The 16,747-nt window shown below is 46.9% G+C and overlaps 1 protein-coding gene across 1 annotated transcript; it reads right to left on the bottom strand.

The window, feature by feature from the left end:
- Positions 1 to 2,810: 2,810 nt before the first annotated feature.
- Reg4 (regenerating family member 4) lies at positions 2,811 to 15,018 on the bottom strand. Its single transcript, XM_057794252.1, has 5 exons — positions 14,952 to 15,018; positions 10,533 to 10,627; positions 9,080 to 9,217; positions 6,955 to 7,060; positions 2,811 to 2,878 (listed from the first exon to the last, which is right to left on the bottom strand). Exons 1-5 carry the CDS (start codon positions 15,016 to 15,018, stop codon positions 2,811 to 2,813), a joined length of 474 nt encoding a protein of 157 aa, XP_057650235.1.
- Positions 15,019 to 16,747: the final 1,729 nt, after the last annotated feature.

Below are 16,747 nucleotides of genomic sequence, written 5' to 3'. Positions count from 1 at the left end.
TTTGGCTATAGTGGCTGGTTTGGAGCAATGAGCGCATAACTCACACCAGGCTATTTTGGGCCAATAAGGCTTCAGTTGGAGGCTTTTGTGTGAGATCTGTGAACATTTTCCCATGTGGGTCAAAGCTGGAGTCATTATATCTATCTTATGAGATGAAGCTAATAACGAGGCTAGTTCCCAGCCATAAAATGAAGAGAAAAGCCGGGCGGTGGTGGCGCATGCCTTTAATCCCAGCACTCGGGAGGCAGAGGCAGGTGGATCTCTGTGAGTTCGAGACCAGCCTGGTCTACAAGAGCTAGTTCCAGGACAGGCTCCAAAACCACAGAGAAACCCTGTCTCAAAAAACCAAAAAAAAACAAACAAAAAAAAAATGAAGAGAAAACCCCATCCCAGGACTACCTTTAGCCATTGGTCTAGTTATACCTCAATCCAATTTTTTATGAATTATTACATATCATAAATCAATAAATTCTTATTTTTATTTGGGAAAGTCTGGCTATCAGTCGCAATGGATAAGAAATACGTGATGCCCTACACCCTGAGCCATCCCTCCCCCCCACTACCCTACCCTTCCCACCCTTCCTATCCCACCCCACCCCGTTCCTGGTCAGTCTTACCCCTCCCCCACTTGCCACCACTTCAAGACTGTTTCTTTTATTTGGTTTACTTTTCTGTCTCCTTCCACCGCTCAGCCTTGCTGAAAGGCACAAACCACAACGGCAAAGACAGTCATCAACTTTGCTTATTGATGGTTTCCCAGGATCCAAGCATCGACTCCTGGTACCCAGGATGTACTCTTAGAGATTTGTGGTATCCCACCTGCAGCTGAATTTCTAAGGACTGCTGACATTTTGTGTGCATAAGGGAAGGGCAGCAGAGCTCTAGAGTGAACTGTGCACCAGCCTCCCTTCTAACAAGGTGGAAGCCACCCGTCCATGTGGAAGGATGCCTACTATGTGAGGATACGCCAGTTTTCAGCATCGCAGCCTTTTCAGGACAGGGGCGTTGTCATCCACAAAGACTGCCCCCAAAACAGCAGTGATCCCCACACGGAACTACTTCAAGCCCATTTTAAGAGCTTTCCCAGTGCTTATAGAATAGACTTTCATCAGTTAGTGTCTGATTGTTATTTTACCTCTCCGTTGCTGTGGTGAGGGTGTAAATGATTTAGGAGGGAAAGCAGACCCAGGTTCTTTCCTTTCTCCTGCGCCTTATTCCATAAGCATCAAGGCCTTGCCTCGTGAGGGGACAGTCTCCCTGTGACCTGTCCATGTTCCAGTTCTCACTGCAGCACTGCAGTGTCTGGAGCTTGGGTTCTACGTGGCACCCCTCTGCCTACACCCTCAGTTCATCGACCTTCTCTATCCAGGAATCTGATGCTTTCACTTCTTGGGCAGAGATCTGTCTGGATCTCTCTTTGGAGTGGGTGGCTACCCTGTCAGTGAAAATGGACATTCTGTATCTGCTGTCACCTCCTCTGAAATCTCACTAGTATGATTTATTTACAGGTTGGCAGGCCCCCATTAGAGTAATACAGGACGGCAGTTTTCCTCTTGGGCCTCAGAAAGAAGGGGTCCATTGGTTACCTCTTTCCTCGCTAACTCTTCCTTCAGTTTTCCTACAGTCAGCCCCCGATGGCTCTGGGGATAAAGGGCCATTCTCAGAACAGAGCAGACACTGTGTTCACTGCTTGACCATGTCACAAGGAGAAAGCAAGCGGCTGTCCACCTGATTGCCCGACCATGTCACATAGACTTTCTTCCTGGACGCTTTCCCTTCTACTAGACAAGGTCAGGATCATACCAACGTGTGATCTATGTACTGCCATGCAGACTCATGACCTGGGGGATGAGGATGTACATGCTCTATAATTTGGTTACCTCCTTATTATTGGAGCAGACACGCAATAAGGAATCTTAAACTCGGAGTACAGAGAAATGAGTAAGGCCATGGAGTTTGTTAGCGGCAGAGAAGAGGTGAGTTCCAGGGCCTCCAGGTCAGTCCACGGAACCACTTGTGACTGTCACCTCCCATCATAGGCCCAGAAGAACTCTTAATTAAGCATTGTTCCGCTCACTCTGAGCCTCGCAGGTACACCGGTTACCTCTCTTTTCAAAACAAGTGCTGCTGGGGACGCAGGAGGCAGGGGGAGGAGGAGGAAGATGGAAAACCATACAGGAGTGTTTCTGAGACTTATTTCACCTTTCCATCCCTGTCACCACTACAGTGGAACTCAGCAGACTCCTACACACAGGTCCACTTCAGACTGGCAGGGCCTCCACTGATGAACATTCCACGGCAAGAGGACGGACAGCAGGGAAGTACAGGGACATGTATGGGTGACAGAGGGAGGTCAGAGGTTACAGGGGCTGAAGGGGACAGAAGCTCACTCTTGACCATTTGTTTTTTGGCTCCAAACTTTACTGGTATGACAGAGACCCAGTGGTCAGCAAGTACATTTCGATTTGTTTGAGACAGCCAAAGGGAAAAGGAGGATTAGAAAGGATTGCAGAGTGAACACTGAGACCAGAAGCCACTGTCCCACCTTGCCAATCCCTGAGACTGGAAGCCACTGTCCCACCATGCTAAACTCTGAGCCTGAAAGCCACTGTCCCACCATGCTAAGATCTCTGATACTGGAAGCCCCTGTCCCACCATGCTAAGCTCTCTGAGCTTGATAGTCAGTGTACTGGAGGCCTCATCAGTGTTCGCTGCTGTGTTTCCTCTGGGGGATAAGGATTATATTAGCCACCAGGTGAGAGGGAGGAAGAAGAAGCTTGCACACGGCTGGCAGGCACTTGATTCTTGCTCTATGGCATGTACTTGCATAGGAAGTGTTGGCGCTCGCTGCATCCGATTTTGTTCCAGCTTAAAAAGCCTGTAAGAAAACCAACCGACATTTAAACCAAGCTAGCTCAGTACCAAATTTGCCAGAATTGTCTGTGTGTTCCTCTTGGAGCCCTGGACAAGGGCCAGTAGTGCTTATTTCAGGTGCCAACATGAGTAGGATAAGGTATTGTTTCGTCCAGATATCCAGCAAGTGCTAGCCCCTAGCTGTCTAGATATTGCTCTGTGGGTATTTCATCGATATTGTTGTCACTCAAATCAAAAGACATTGAGTAAAGAAGCCCAGACCAAGGGCTTCCTGGAGCAGAAGATTTTTCTCTTTAATTATTTTGGATTTAGTTTTTCCACATCAGCTCTTGCAGTAATTTCCTGGCCCCCGCTCCACCCCCAGGAATCTCCACCTCCCATTACTGGTTCTCTGGGGATCCCTGACTAACGCAAACACCCACTTTCTCAGATCACTGCCATTTGTACAAGCTCTACTCTGGCACTCGGGAGGAAGCAGCACCTGGCACAGACCCAGGGAAGGCTCCCTTTATGTGTGCTTGGTTTATTCGTTACTGCTAGTGGTGGTGGGGTTTTTGTTTGTTTTGGTTTTTGGAGACAGGGTTTCTCTGTGTAATAGCCCTGGCTGTCCTGGAACTAGCTCTTGTAGACCAGGCTGACCTAGAACTCACAGAGATCCTCCTGCCTCTGCCTCCCGAGTGATGGGATTAAAGGCGTGCGCCACCACCGTCCGACAGTTATGTTTTTTTTTTTTTAAGATTTATCATTTTAGCCGGGCGGTGGTGGCGCACGCCTTTAATCCCAGCACTCGGGAGGCAGAGGCAGGCAGATCTCTGTGAGTTGGAGACCAGCCTGGTCTACAAGAGCTAGTTCCAGGACAGGCTCCAAAACCACAGAGAAACCCTGTCTCGAAAAACCAAAAAAAAAAAAAGGATTTATCATTTTGTGTGTGTGTGTGTGCCTGCAGAGGCCACAGAATGGCATCAGATCCCTTGAAGCTGGAGTTACAAGAGGTTGTGACCTGCCCAGTGTGAGTGCTGGGACCCCAACTCCTATCCTCTAGAGGAGCAGCAGCTGTTTTCAACAGCTGTACTTACTGGTTTATATCAACTTGATATGCGAGAGTTATCAGAGAAGAGGGAGCCCCAACTGAAAAAAATGTCTCCATAAAAAGCCTATAGTACATTTTCCTAGTGATTCATGAGAAAGGGTCCACCCACTGTGGGTGGGACCATCCCTGGGCTGCTGGTCCTGCTGTAGAAGCATAGGCTGAGCAAGTCATGCCAAACGAGCCAGTAAACAGCATCCCTCCATGGCCTCTGCATCAACCCCTAGCTCCGGTTCTTGCTCTGCTTGAGTTCCTGTCCTGACTTCCCTTGATGATGAACCATGCTGTGGAAGCATAAACTGAATAACCCTTCCCTCCCCAGCGTGCTATTGTCCATGGTGTTCACCAGAGCAGGAGAAACCCTATCTAAGACGACAGCTGAGCCATCCCTCCAACCGCTCCTTTGTGTTAGATATGGCTGTGTCAAAGACCTGGGAGACTCCACAGCCAAGCACTGAGATGCTCCAGGGTGAACTTCAAAGACCCGTAAGCCATTGTAACCAATCACATCCTAACAGGTTACCCACTTAGAAAGAAGGGCTGGGCCAGAGACTGGGGACTTTGGGGGACTGAAATATATATTTCTAGGAGAGGCCCAACTATTCCTGTCCTCAAAATAGAATTCCTCAGTCCTTGAGATCCCAGAGAGAATATGGCAGGATGTTGAGTTTCCCCCTAGCGGGTGTCGGTTTGGGTCTTGACCTGCAGGTCTGACCCTGTCACCTACGTGTGCTTCCCATACTTGAGACACAAAGGGTAGTAGTTGTGCCTATGTCCTAAATCAAGGGCCTGTAGTTGGAGCACCAGAACATGACATGGGGACTACAAGCCTGCTGAGGGATTTCAAGTTTGGAACTAAGAATGTGCACGCGAGCCTGCTAGCCTGGAATCTGCCCCGCGAAACTCAGGTTGACTGACTGGATATGTGGCTGTGTAGGGTCCTTTGGGACATCCACTGAGCCCAGAGAAGAGATGGAATTGAAGCGTTAGGTGACCAAGAGCAGCTTACCCATGGTGCCCACTTAGATCGGTACCCATTCTAATCTCCTGCCTGCCTCCCTCCCACAACACTAAAGGGGGACGTGCTGGGAATGGGGGGGATGGGTACACCAAACCTGGACAGTGAGACCAGCCTATACATGACGGCACTGGATAGGCACTGTAAAGGACGACTCTCTTCCTGCTATAAGGAGACATCTGGGGTGCAGAGAACGAAGAAGTCCGCACCAGGCTAGGCAGTTCAGTAAGATGAAGATGCTATATACAAGGTCACCCAGAACACAGAGCTCCTGCCCTTGACCCCAGGGCAAACTGAACATAACTTGTCTTTTTTCCTTCTTTTCTCTTGCAGCGCTGACGCCTGAACCCGGGCCCACGGATACACTACCAACTGCTCTAGATGACCATACTCGCGGCTCTCTTCTTGCTTTCTGTTACAGCACAGGTCTCACCACATTGCCCAGGCTGGCCTTGAATTTACTCTGTAGTCCAGGCTGGTCTTGAACTTGATGAGCCTCCTGCCTCAGCCTTCTAAGTACTGAGATTGTAGGCCTATTCTAGTGTGGAGTCCCAAAGTGACATAGTGGGTCACAAAACAGTTCTGGTGCAGAGTGGAGAGTCCCAAGGAGACAAAGGGACAGAGGGGACAAAATACCTAGAAGTTCTTCCTAAGTGGAAAGGAAGCAAGAAAGAGCGCAGCCACAGAGAGCAGAGTTTGTGCCTGACTGTGCATAGGTAAAGTCCATTCTACAGACATAAATAGCACTAGGGCGGGGTCTCATGAAGGTTTCCCCTCTAAGGTCTACCCTTCACCAGCTTTTCACTAGCCTTGCTCCTTTCCCTGAGTTTTTAATTAATGACCCAATTTTATGTTCTCCCCTGACCCCCACCTCCACGTGTGACTGACCTGTGAGCTTCCGGGGAACTCTCCTGTCTCCATCCCACCCCCATCTTCCTGTCCATGTACTGTGATTGCATGTGCACGCTACCTTGTCCAGATTATGTGGGTTCTGGAGATTCAAACTCAGGTCTTTACCCCAGCACAGCAAGCATACTGCCTGTTCTCCCCCTCCCCCCATCCCAGCCCCCTCCTCAGCCCCTTCCTTTGGCTTTCTTTGTGTCTGAAGCCTGTGTTCTGATTGCTGTGAACTGAAGTGAAACCAGATGGGTGGATGGGACCAAAAGGCCCAGGCTCCCCCTTCTTACAGATACGCCACAGGCTCCTTCAGTGTGGGACTCTATCGACAGGAAAGACCCTAAGAACGTTGTCCAGTGAGAGGCCCAGAACCACTTTATCCAGTGGGGACACAAAGGGTCTCGGGAAACATCCGGTCAACTGCTTCCCCAAAACTGATCTGGCTAAAAGGCAGACATGGAGGGCCTCATACGATAGGTGTGAGAGTCCCTGAAATATGTTCTCTTGGAATGTTCTTCCGTTGATTCTTGTGACTCCGAGTCTCTCTTCTAACACAGTTTCTGCTACAATGAAAAGAAAATGTCTAGCTTTTGTTTGGTTGACTCTAGTGGGGGCTTCCCTCTGCTTCCTGGGGTAGCGCCTTGGTGGGTTTGGGAGGCGCTAACTTGCCACAGTCTTCCCTCAGTTTGGGTGGGCAACCTTGTTTTAGTAGCTCTTACCTATGATTTTGCCTGTGTTCTGGCTAACTTGTCTTTTGTAGCAGCAGCGTGGGCTCTGTTGGCCTAAGAGATTCCCTTCTCCAGCTTTTACCTCTGACGTCTTTGTCATAGTCTTTCCCCTCGTGGCCCCTTCCATTGATGTTAAAAAAAAAATGTCCTTCACTGGCTTTAACAAAGACTGCAAAGTGGGTACAGGTGACTGGAAGTTCATAGACTGCGTGTCGAGGCCACTGTCCTGTGAGGCAGTGCTGCTGAGTGAAAGGGGCGATGGGAGGAGGGCAAGCATGCCCCTTTCGCTCTTAACAGGTTCAAGGACGGAGTTGCAGCTTGGAGAAAGGGAAGGAATGCAGGGAACTTACTGTCCTTGGGGTTCAGCGAAGCACAGTGCCTGGCTTCGCTCTTTGTCCTGTAATTCCAGGGTATGTACCGGTCTATAGACCCATCAATCCATTGCCATGACTGCTTCTGCAATGACAGGAAATAGAGGGAGTGTGTAACCCAGGCAGCTCCCACTCCCACAGACACAACAGGCCCTCAGACCGGTGGGATCGGGTTTTATGGGGCAAAGGATAGAAATATATGAAGAACCAAAATTATGAAAGTCACTCCATTCAATGACAGAGGAAAACATCACTAATGTTTTAGCATATTTACTTCTGATAGAAACATGGTTATCAATGTACTAAAAAACACTGTCCTCTTCAAAACATTTATTTGACTCTTTCCTGTGGCTTTCCAAACCTCCCTTCAACACAAGGAGGTACAATAGTCTACCTTAACAATCTTGTGTTGACTACTGAGTGTATTGTTTCCAATTACTATGAAAACACTGCTATGAATAATTTTGTTGAGACTCACTCTGTGTTCTCAAAATTATTTCCTTATAATCTACTCCAGAAGAAGAACCTAATGGGTCAAATAATGTGACTGTTTTGAGGTTATCAATCCCCGTCAACACAGTACTTTCCCAAATCTGTATACTTGTACAAACTTCCATGTTCACTGACTGGGCACCAGGACCATTTCTCTGCATCCTCAGGATAGTAGTCATGATACAAAGAAAAATGTTGACAATCTAAGTCAAATTATATAATTTTAGTTTGCATTTTCTTGATTAGTAGAGATAGAGAACAATGCTAGAACATTTGTGTCTCAATTCACACATGTAAAAAAATCAAACTATAAAAATCTCACAGAAATAGATGTTAATATGTAGCTTGTCTCTGAAGGCAGCGTTCTAATTGACAACAAAGTAAATACATAAAAAATGAAAAATTTGGCCAGGTGTGGTAGCCTACGCCTTTAATCCTAGCACTGGGGATGCAGAGGCAGGAAGATCTCTGTGAAATTGGGGCCAGCCTGGTCTATGTAGCAAGTTCCAGGGCAGCCAAGGCTACATAGTGAGACTCTGTCTCAAAGAGTGGAGAAGTTCAGCTGTTAAAAGTGCTTGTTGCTTCTATTGAGAACCCACGCTTGGTTCTCAGCACCTCCATGGCAGTTCACAACTGTGTTACCCCAGTTCCGGGGCACCCCATTATCTTCTTCTGGCCTCCCCAGGCACCAGGAACATACAAACATGTAGATACATGCTCACACATGGAAAGTAAAAATATAAAAATATTTAAAAGTTAAAAATTAAAAGCCAAATAAACACCATTTAAAGCAAATAACTGTATAACAGTTATAGCACACACACACAAAAATCACTTGTTTTTCTGCAGTACTCAAAAGACTAAGCACATTGTGAGTCATAGGCCAGTGCCACAGGGTGACTCCATGTTCATGGAATAAGGTCTATGAGCACTGGTGTCTCTAACTACGTCATCAGAAACAGAAAGCAGGGTTTCCCTGCCTATGCCCCTATTTCAGTTGGGTATAGACACCCCACCCCAAATCCATAAATACAGATACCCTGTGGTACTTCTCATAGTCAAGTACTGATGGAGAGGTCAAAGGGAGTTCAGAGGAGAGAATTAAGAATAACTAAAAAAAATGTGACAGAATCTCAGAAAAAAAGGTTAGTTGAAAGTTTTTACCTTTAATTAAGACCAAAGGCAAATAAATTACTCTGAATCTTCTAGATCGGCTTGCATGCTTTCCCTTCCTCCTCCTCCTCCTCCTCCTCCTCCTCCTCCTCCTCCTCCTCCTCCTCCTCCTTCCTCTCTCTCTCTCTCTCTTTCTCTCTCTCTCTCTCTCTCTCTCTCTCTCTCTCTCTCTCTCTCCTCTGTAAAACTGGTACTTTTACATCTGAAGATCCAGAAGGACCTTAATTAAAAGTTCCACAGAATGGAACTCTTTGAATTATTTCTCCTACTGAGGGAAAGAAGGGGTCCCTGACCTTCAAGCCTCGGCCTGAGCCACTGGAGGTGCTTGGCCACAGGGCTAACTACTTAAGTCCTATTTGTAGGCCAGAAGGCCACTTCTCATGGAAGGATTGTCATCCTGGGTTTCCCAAGAGGCTCTGTGAGCCAACCATGGGCTTACCTTCTGTGGGTCATGCAGGCCAATCCACACAGGCAGGTTTCTCTGATAGCCAAGTATGTACTTTGCTATGATTCTGGCTTCCTTTAGATTCGAGACAGTTGCCAGGTGGGAATTACTTCCGTACTTCTGACACTCCTCCTGCAAGGAGAGGTCCCATTAAAGATGCCACAAGCACACAACCCTCTTCTTGGAGCCCTAGTGAACCAAGAAGGATGGTTCCCTTCCCCCGACACTGAGATCTAGATTCCACTGGTGATTTCTGTCACTATAGATGACAGATGACCACAGTGCCGGGTCTCAGAGGAAGCAAAAGCTCAAGGCCCAGGCAGGAGATTTAGCACCAGAGAAGTGCTTGGGGTCCCAGTGGCCTTCATAAGTCACTTCACCTCTCTGAGGCACAATTTCCTCATAGTTACAGAATCTGGGGTTGTCTCGCTCTCTCTCCTCCCCACCTCTTGCTTGCTCGATCTTTCCTCTCACTCTCTCTATGCCCCCAGTTATTCAGGACTCCACTCAATAAGATTTTTTCATTCCCTGAATTTTCATTGCTACTTCTCTTGGCCTAATCGAAAGGAAATCATTTTTGTTTACACTGCAAAGAAGTTTTCTGCTTAAACATCACAACCACACATTGATTTCACGTGTCACCTGTCTGTTGAGGGAAGATCTCCCTCTGTAGCTAAGGCTGGCCTCAAACTACTCGTGATTTCCTGTCTTGGCTCCCAAGAGCTGGGGTTGTAGGTATGTTCCACCATGCTCCCTTCTCTCAGTTTCAGAAGTCAGAGGAAACTGATTGAACCTCAGCAGCTGCCACATGGTGGGGACGCCACCCTTGTTCCTTTCTTTACTGAGTTACACACAGGAAGGGCACTTGAGACCACGCTGGGCTGGGTCATGCCACATCACCTCTATGTGTGTCAATCAGCCACAAGCTGGAGAGATGACAATAGTAATTCTAATTCTCCACTTACTTGGACTGGATACTTGGATATTTGTAAATGTCTTATACATAGCTGGAAAGAACAAAATCCAGGCATATGTGGGTTGTGTCAAGTGGGGACACCTCCCATTTCTGATTCTTGGCTTTCTGCCTGGTGTTCCTGAGACCTGTTTCAGGCATTTCTGTATCACTCTCTCTGGTAAGTCTCAGAGAGGAATTCAGTTGTTCTTTGCACAAGCTCCTTGACCCTTGGTGCTCTTTTGGGCTGTGTATTTCTAGCTTTCAGAGGGTCATGGCTGCTTCTTGCTCCATGCAGCCCACTGAGGATCTTAGCACATAGTATCTACATCATCAATGTTCACAAAATTGAAGGAGTTGAGCATATCCCTCTTCGTTTTAACCATGAGGCTTCTCCTGGGGTTCCAGGAAGAACCCTTGACTTTAAGTCAAATACAATCTGCAGTTCTAGCTGGTCCCTTGTTCTTCAAGAAATCAACAGCTCACACTTCTCACCTCAGCCTGAGACCAGTTTCCCATCTTCCGGAAGTATCCATAGCAGTGGGAACTGTAGTAAAACCACCCAGCAGCACAGCTGGGTCTCCAGACAGCTGCACAGAAACAAAAGACAGTTATAGATTGTGATGTCAAAACTCAGTATGATGACGAGACCGTTTTTGGATTTGGAACACCTCAAGTAAAATGAGAAAGAAGGAACTTAGTGACAAATGATTACAGAGTGGAGAAACCACAATTGTTTTACAAGACAATTTTAAAAAACAAGGAAATCTTAATTTTTGAACCTGACATTGAATATTTTTCTTTTCCTTGAAAAGAAAATGTTATTTGAAAGAATGTCTGGCTGTGTAGCCCAGGTTGAACTCCAACTTCAGCCTCTCGAGTGCTAGGATTATAGGCGTGCCCCAAATCCCTGAAGAAATCAAAACTTCCTTGTTTTGCTTTAGATCCTAGAAACTGGGTATGAAAGTGATGGCTTTGTAAACCAAAGCTTTTTAAAGAGATTTGTGCTTTATGCTGGCTAGCTTTATGTCACCTTGACACAGGCTAGAGTCATCAGAGTTAAGAAAATACCCCTGTAAGATTGGGCTGTAGGCAAACACGTTCTTAAATAGTGATTGACGTGGGACGACCTAGCCCATTGTGGGTGGTGCCATTCCTGGGCTGGTGCTTTTGCAGGTCTTTAGGAAAGCAGGCGGAGAAAGCTGTGTGGAACAAATCAATAAGCAGCACCCCTCTATGGCCTCTACATCAGCTCCTGCCTCCAGAGTCCCGCCCTCTTTGAGTCCCTGTCCTGACTTCCTTTGATGATGGAAGTGTAAGCCAAATAAACCATTTCCTTCCCAACTTGCTTTTGATGGTGGTGTTTTATCACAGCAACGGTAACCCCAGCTAGGACAAGGCTGATCATTGGTAACTTTTAGGAAAAAGTTGATAGTAAAACGGGCTCAAGTGAAGGATTGCCAAAGCAGCACTGGGAAGGCTTAATAGTTTTCAAACCAGTGAACTGTCTCCCTTAGGCTCATATGTCTTAGTGCTAGCTCCCCCTGCTGGTGGAATTTTTTAAAAAGGCTGCAGAACTTTTAGCAGGTGCAGCCTCACCGAGGAAGAGAATCCCTAGTGTGGCCCAGCCCATTTCTTGTCAGCTTTCTTCTTCCCCTGCCACCACATCTTCCCCATGGCTGTGAACGGTGTCTTTCAAACTGTACTCCAAAAGAAACGCTTCCTTCCCAGAGCCGCTTCTCCTCGGGCGTTTGATCACGGCAATGAGAAAAGTGACTAATACAGGAAGTGGACCTTCTGACCTAAGGCTGGTGAGAATGTTAAGGAAGAGAGGCAGCAGAAGGCAAAACTCTCCAACCCTAAGTGTGAGGACCTGGGGGCTGGTCACCTGGATAACCGTGTAACGGCACCTGCAGCGGAGATTAAGAACCAGAGCCGGGCAAGACACTGTGCTGCAGTACAGGTCACTGTGTCCTCTCACGCGACCTGGAGGGAATCGGCTTGATATTCTGTGGGCAAACACACGGGAAAGGCCCTCCTCCACTATGGCACTCCCTTCCTCTGACTTGAGCTCAAGAGAACAGCCATATTGGGGCACAAGCAGAGGATCCAGAGGGGCGTCAGAGCATAGAAACCTAAGATCAGGATGGCTCCAACCAGGCACTCAACGCTCTGCTTCTCCCACCGGATTCTCGGCTTCTCTGTGTCTGTGTGTCCATCCATTCTGTCTTTTCAATTTATCTCTCTTGCTTTTCTCCGTGCCTTTGCGCATGCCACTCTGCCCCTCTGCCTGGCATTCTCCCCTCCCCTCTGCTCCTCTTCATCTTTCTTTCTCTCGGTAGCCCAGCCTTCTTGCAGCTACCGAATGCGCCCCGTGGTGGGAACATCTCAGTTGCTAAAAAATGCTTCCGAGACTTGTGCTGTAGAACCTTCCACAGTACCACACATTTACCCAGCATTCCTTGGTACCAGGTCTTGCTTTGGGCAGTCTTATTAATACTCTACAACCCAACCCGCCCCCGCTAAGTAGTTTCTGACATCACCACCATGTCTCAGATGAGGAAACAAAGGCAGAAGGAAGTTGCTGCGCCTCACACTCCCACAATGGACAGAGTGAAGATGTGCCCTAGACGGCTCTGAGTTGAGGCTCCAGCCGTCTTTAGTCAAGCTCAAGCTACATTAAAACAAACAAACAAAAAAACTGCAAGCCACTCCCATTTGTGCAGGCTGCCTTGTTTAACAGCCAGACTCACTTGAAGAGATGGCAATGGCTACCAGCCAGGAGTGTGGTGGAACCTGGGCGAGCCACTGTTTTCTCAGCAGCCCAGGACCCTTCACATCTCTACCAAGAGTGCCCTGGGGTGATCAGCAGGAACAGATCCTGGCACCCAAGCTTCACATCTCTAGAGGTCTTTCTACTCTCTCAGCCTCTTACAACTCTGGTCTCTTGCCCACACAATGAACTAACAACACATACTTCCCCACAGGGTTGCTTGGAGGATTAGTGGGAAAACGCACACAAAATGCACACACAAGGGTTAGCATTCTGCCTAGCATACAGCAGTGGTTGAATGCATGACAGCTGGTTAGAACTCTAGCTCTCTTACATGATACCGGGATGAGTATGTAGAGCTACACCCTAACCCGTGCCTTTTCTGTTTTTTAAAACCCGAGCCAGGGTCTGCTTAAGCTCCCAAGACTGGCCTTGAACTCTGTGTAGCCGAGGCAGGCCAGGGCTCTGAGGTCATTTTGTACTGTTCTCCTGGGTAACCAGAATTCCAGGCACACATCACCAGACTCAGCTAGAATGATAGCTTTTAAAAAGCATCACCATTATTACGATAACGAGGTGGAACGTTACTGAAAATGTTAACCAGATGCAGTTCCCATTGTCTCTGTTTCTGTTTCTCCTCACTGAGCCACAGGCAGCCACAGGCCAGGGCAAGGAACCATTGTGGGGACAACAGAGCTCTGATCTTGGCCATCAGCCTCTGCTGAATGAGAAAATCAGTTTCTCAGTTCTCCACATCACCTTTAAATGCAAGCAAGGTTAGACTTTCCCATACGCTGCTGTGCACACAATATATGGGATCTGTCTTAAGCACGGTTCTCAGGAATGTAACAATCAACGGCAAGCTTTTCTACAGCTGGGAGGAAGATCTGTCTGGAAAAGAGCCATGGGAGGACCCATGGTATATACTTTGGCTCTATCTCCTCCTGGGGAGAGAACCGAAGAGATTAGTGAGGTCCTGGGAAATGAATTGGAGAGTCGTATCTTATTCTCCAGAATACAAGTCAAGGTAAATGTCAAGTCCTTAAGGGAAGCCAGAGGTCAGGGCAGCCCTGAAACCACATATAGAAATGGCTAGAAGGCAGCTCAGCAGTGGCTGGGGGCAGCTCCCGGTGTTCTGAACATTCTTACAAGGACGCAGAAATGATGGTCGAATCCCTGGGTCCTGAGCAGCCATAAATGGTGAAAGAGTTGATGGCTGGAGGCAGGTATGGGGTTGGGGGCAGTGGGTACCATACACAGCCATGTCAAGGGTAGGCTATGGCAAGGACCACAGCCTTCAACTGATGACTCAGAAAGCACTGTCTCTCTTGATACTATTTTGTTTTAGTTCTTCCCCTTGAGCAAGCCCATTCAAGGAGTTTTAGGCATCACTGGATCTTTTAGCGGCCTCTTTTCTCAACAGAGGCAATGCTCAAGCAAACAATTCTTACACTGACACCTCCAACTCCCAGCGAGGCTATGAAGGACTATGGGAGACATCCAAGAAGAAGAGCTGACCGGAGCACCACACAGTCTGGCAGTGTGACTTTTGACAAATCTCTGCCCTCATTTTACTCATAGATTCAACAAAGCCGTTACATCAGATGAGCCCGCATTTTATCTAGTTCCAGTTCAGACTTCCATGGTAATTTTTTCTCAGCACACTTAAACTTTCCCTGCCCTATTTTCTCTACTCTAGATCCTGTACAGTCACTGGCACACTCCCTGTTCTTGATGATTGGTCTATGAGTGTACAATAGCCATCTCTGCAACTAGGCTTGCAGGTCCCTGGTAAACTGGATCTTGCAATAGGCTCAAATAAGAGAACAGCACATGAGGGTTTGGAAGCTGTGATTAGAGCTGTCAGTTACAGACAGTCTGATGCATGTCAGGTTCTTTAGATAGGCTCTCCATCACTCACCACGAACTTTCAAAATTTATTCGGCAACCCATGAATTAAGTGTGGCTTACAACCACCTTAGACACCCTTGTTTGACTGTAGACCCATTGACAGGTCTCATTAGTTTTCCCTCTTCGAGATACTTCTTTCCTGAAATGCCTGAGCGTGTGAGTGGATGGTGTGATGTGTGCCCTGTGTGCTTGCTGGCTGTGACTGTCTTTCAACACGTGACTGAACTCACCACTCATGACTTCCGGGACAGTTACAAAGCTCAGCAGCAGGAGCAGACAGACACATTTGGGAGCCATCTTCCTCTTTCTCTGGGGGCAATACTTGGATGTTTTGATTTCAAGGCCCTCAGAACTCTTGCCAGTTTTCTCCTAAAGACTCTGGTGTCTCATAGACCTGCAGCGAGAAGGGTGCTGGAGTTTAGATACCACATTGAAATATTTCCAAGCAGATGAGGGTTTTACAATGAAGATAATTTCAAGATTGACATAGGGATAAGGAGCATTTAGTTGATGAGGATTTAGTCTTACCTTCAAGCCCCTCTGGACCAATGTCAGAGCCCTAATTACAGCAGGAAGAAGTGCTTGGCAGTCTGAGAGTCTGTGAACCACGCAAAGTACCTGTGTTGTTATTTCCGGGAGAGTCAGCAGAGGGCGACATGGGCACACTTCCTCACAGGGGTAATAGGCCTCTGAAGTCCAGGAAATGTAATAAAGGGGTTCCAATACTGAGAGTTTTTTTATAATGTTGAAGATAAAGTAAACAGATGGCCCAAATACCGTCACAGATAAGAAAGTTTACAAGGAGCTGGGCTACTTGTTCTGTGTCACCAGCAACTGCAACTAGATGGGACTCTTGAACCCTGCTGACATCATGTTTAAAAAAGGAAGAAAGAAAAAAGCTTTGCTAGTCTCCCCTTTCATTATCAAAAAACCCACAAATCATTAAAATATAAACACAGACCAAGAACTAGGAAGCGAGCCCATCTCCCAGAGATAAGCAGTTCGGTGAAGGGCCTCCAGACACCGTCCTAGGCCCCCATGTATAGGTTCGCATAAATCAAATCACACTGCCTCGTAACCTGGCTGCTTCTCAGACACAGACCAGCCACAGAGGACGTTCCTGCAGCCATGGTTCTTTGTTCGGTTTCTCTTCTCTGTTTGGCATGAACTCACGCTCTGCTGCACCCAGAGTAAGTCCATTGCCACTTTGAAGCCCCTCTCTTCTGGAAGGCTCGCCTACCCATCCTATTGGTGGAATTCAAGACTGTTGTCCTCTTAGCTCATGAAAAACACTTAAGTTTGATGTTTAAAAAAATATGTTGGCTCGTACCTAAAGGCTGTCAGTGAAACACAGCATCTTTTTATATATGATTTTTGAAACTTCTTATGTGAATTATCAGCTTATAGCTTTTTATACTTTTCTATTTTGTTGATATTTTTTGATGATTGATGAGACTGTTTTTTTAAATATATTTTTTGCTTCCCATTGGGGTCCTAAAAGTATTTCTCAGTTTATACTTTTCATATATATATGATATATATATATATGTGTGTATGAGAGACAGAGAGAAAATATATATATATATGAGAGACAGAGAGAGAGAGAGAAAGAGAGAGAGAGCATTCTAAAGGACCACAGACTTCAACTGTAGGGGCCATCAGGAGGCCCCCAAACTCCACTTCCTTTTGCTTCCTTGCAGTAGCCCCTGCCCCTGCACTTAGCTCATCCACAGGCTTCACCGGATCTTTCGGCAGCCTCTTGACAGCAGTAATGTTCAAGTTTTAAAACTGCCTTTGTTATATGCACAGTCTTCTCTATAATCTTTGGAATGTCTACAAGAAACAGTAGCCACCATATTGCCATAAGGTTAAAATGGGCACCCACAGCCCCTTCTAATCTTATCAATGCTTTATGACAATTCTAAGCCTTAGTAGTTTTTCAGAAATAACTATGAAAATGAAGAATTCATTGAATTCTCATTTAACCATGCTTTCTGATCAAAATCCAAATAACAAAATCTCAAAG

The sequence above is a fragment of the Chionomys nivalis genome, chromosome 18, assembly GCF_950005125.1.
Source record: "Chionomys nivalis chromosome 18, mChiNiv1.1, whole genome shotgun sequence".
In the NCBI taxonomy this organism is placed as follows: Eukaryota; Metazoa; Chordata; class Mammalia; order Rodentia; family Cricetidae; genus Chionomys; species Chionomys nivalis.
This window is presented reverse-complemented; position numbering and strand designations above follow the sequence as displayed.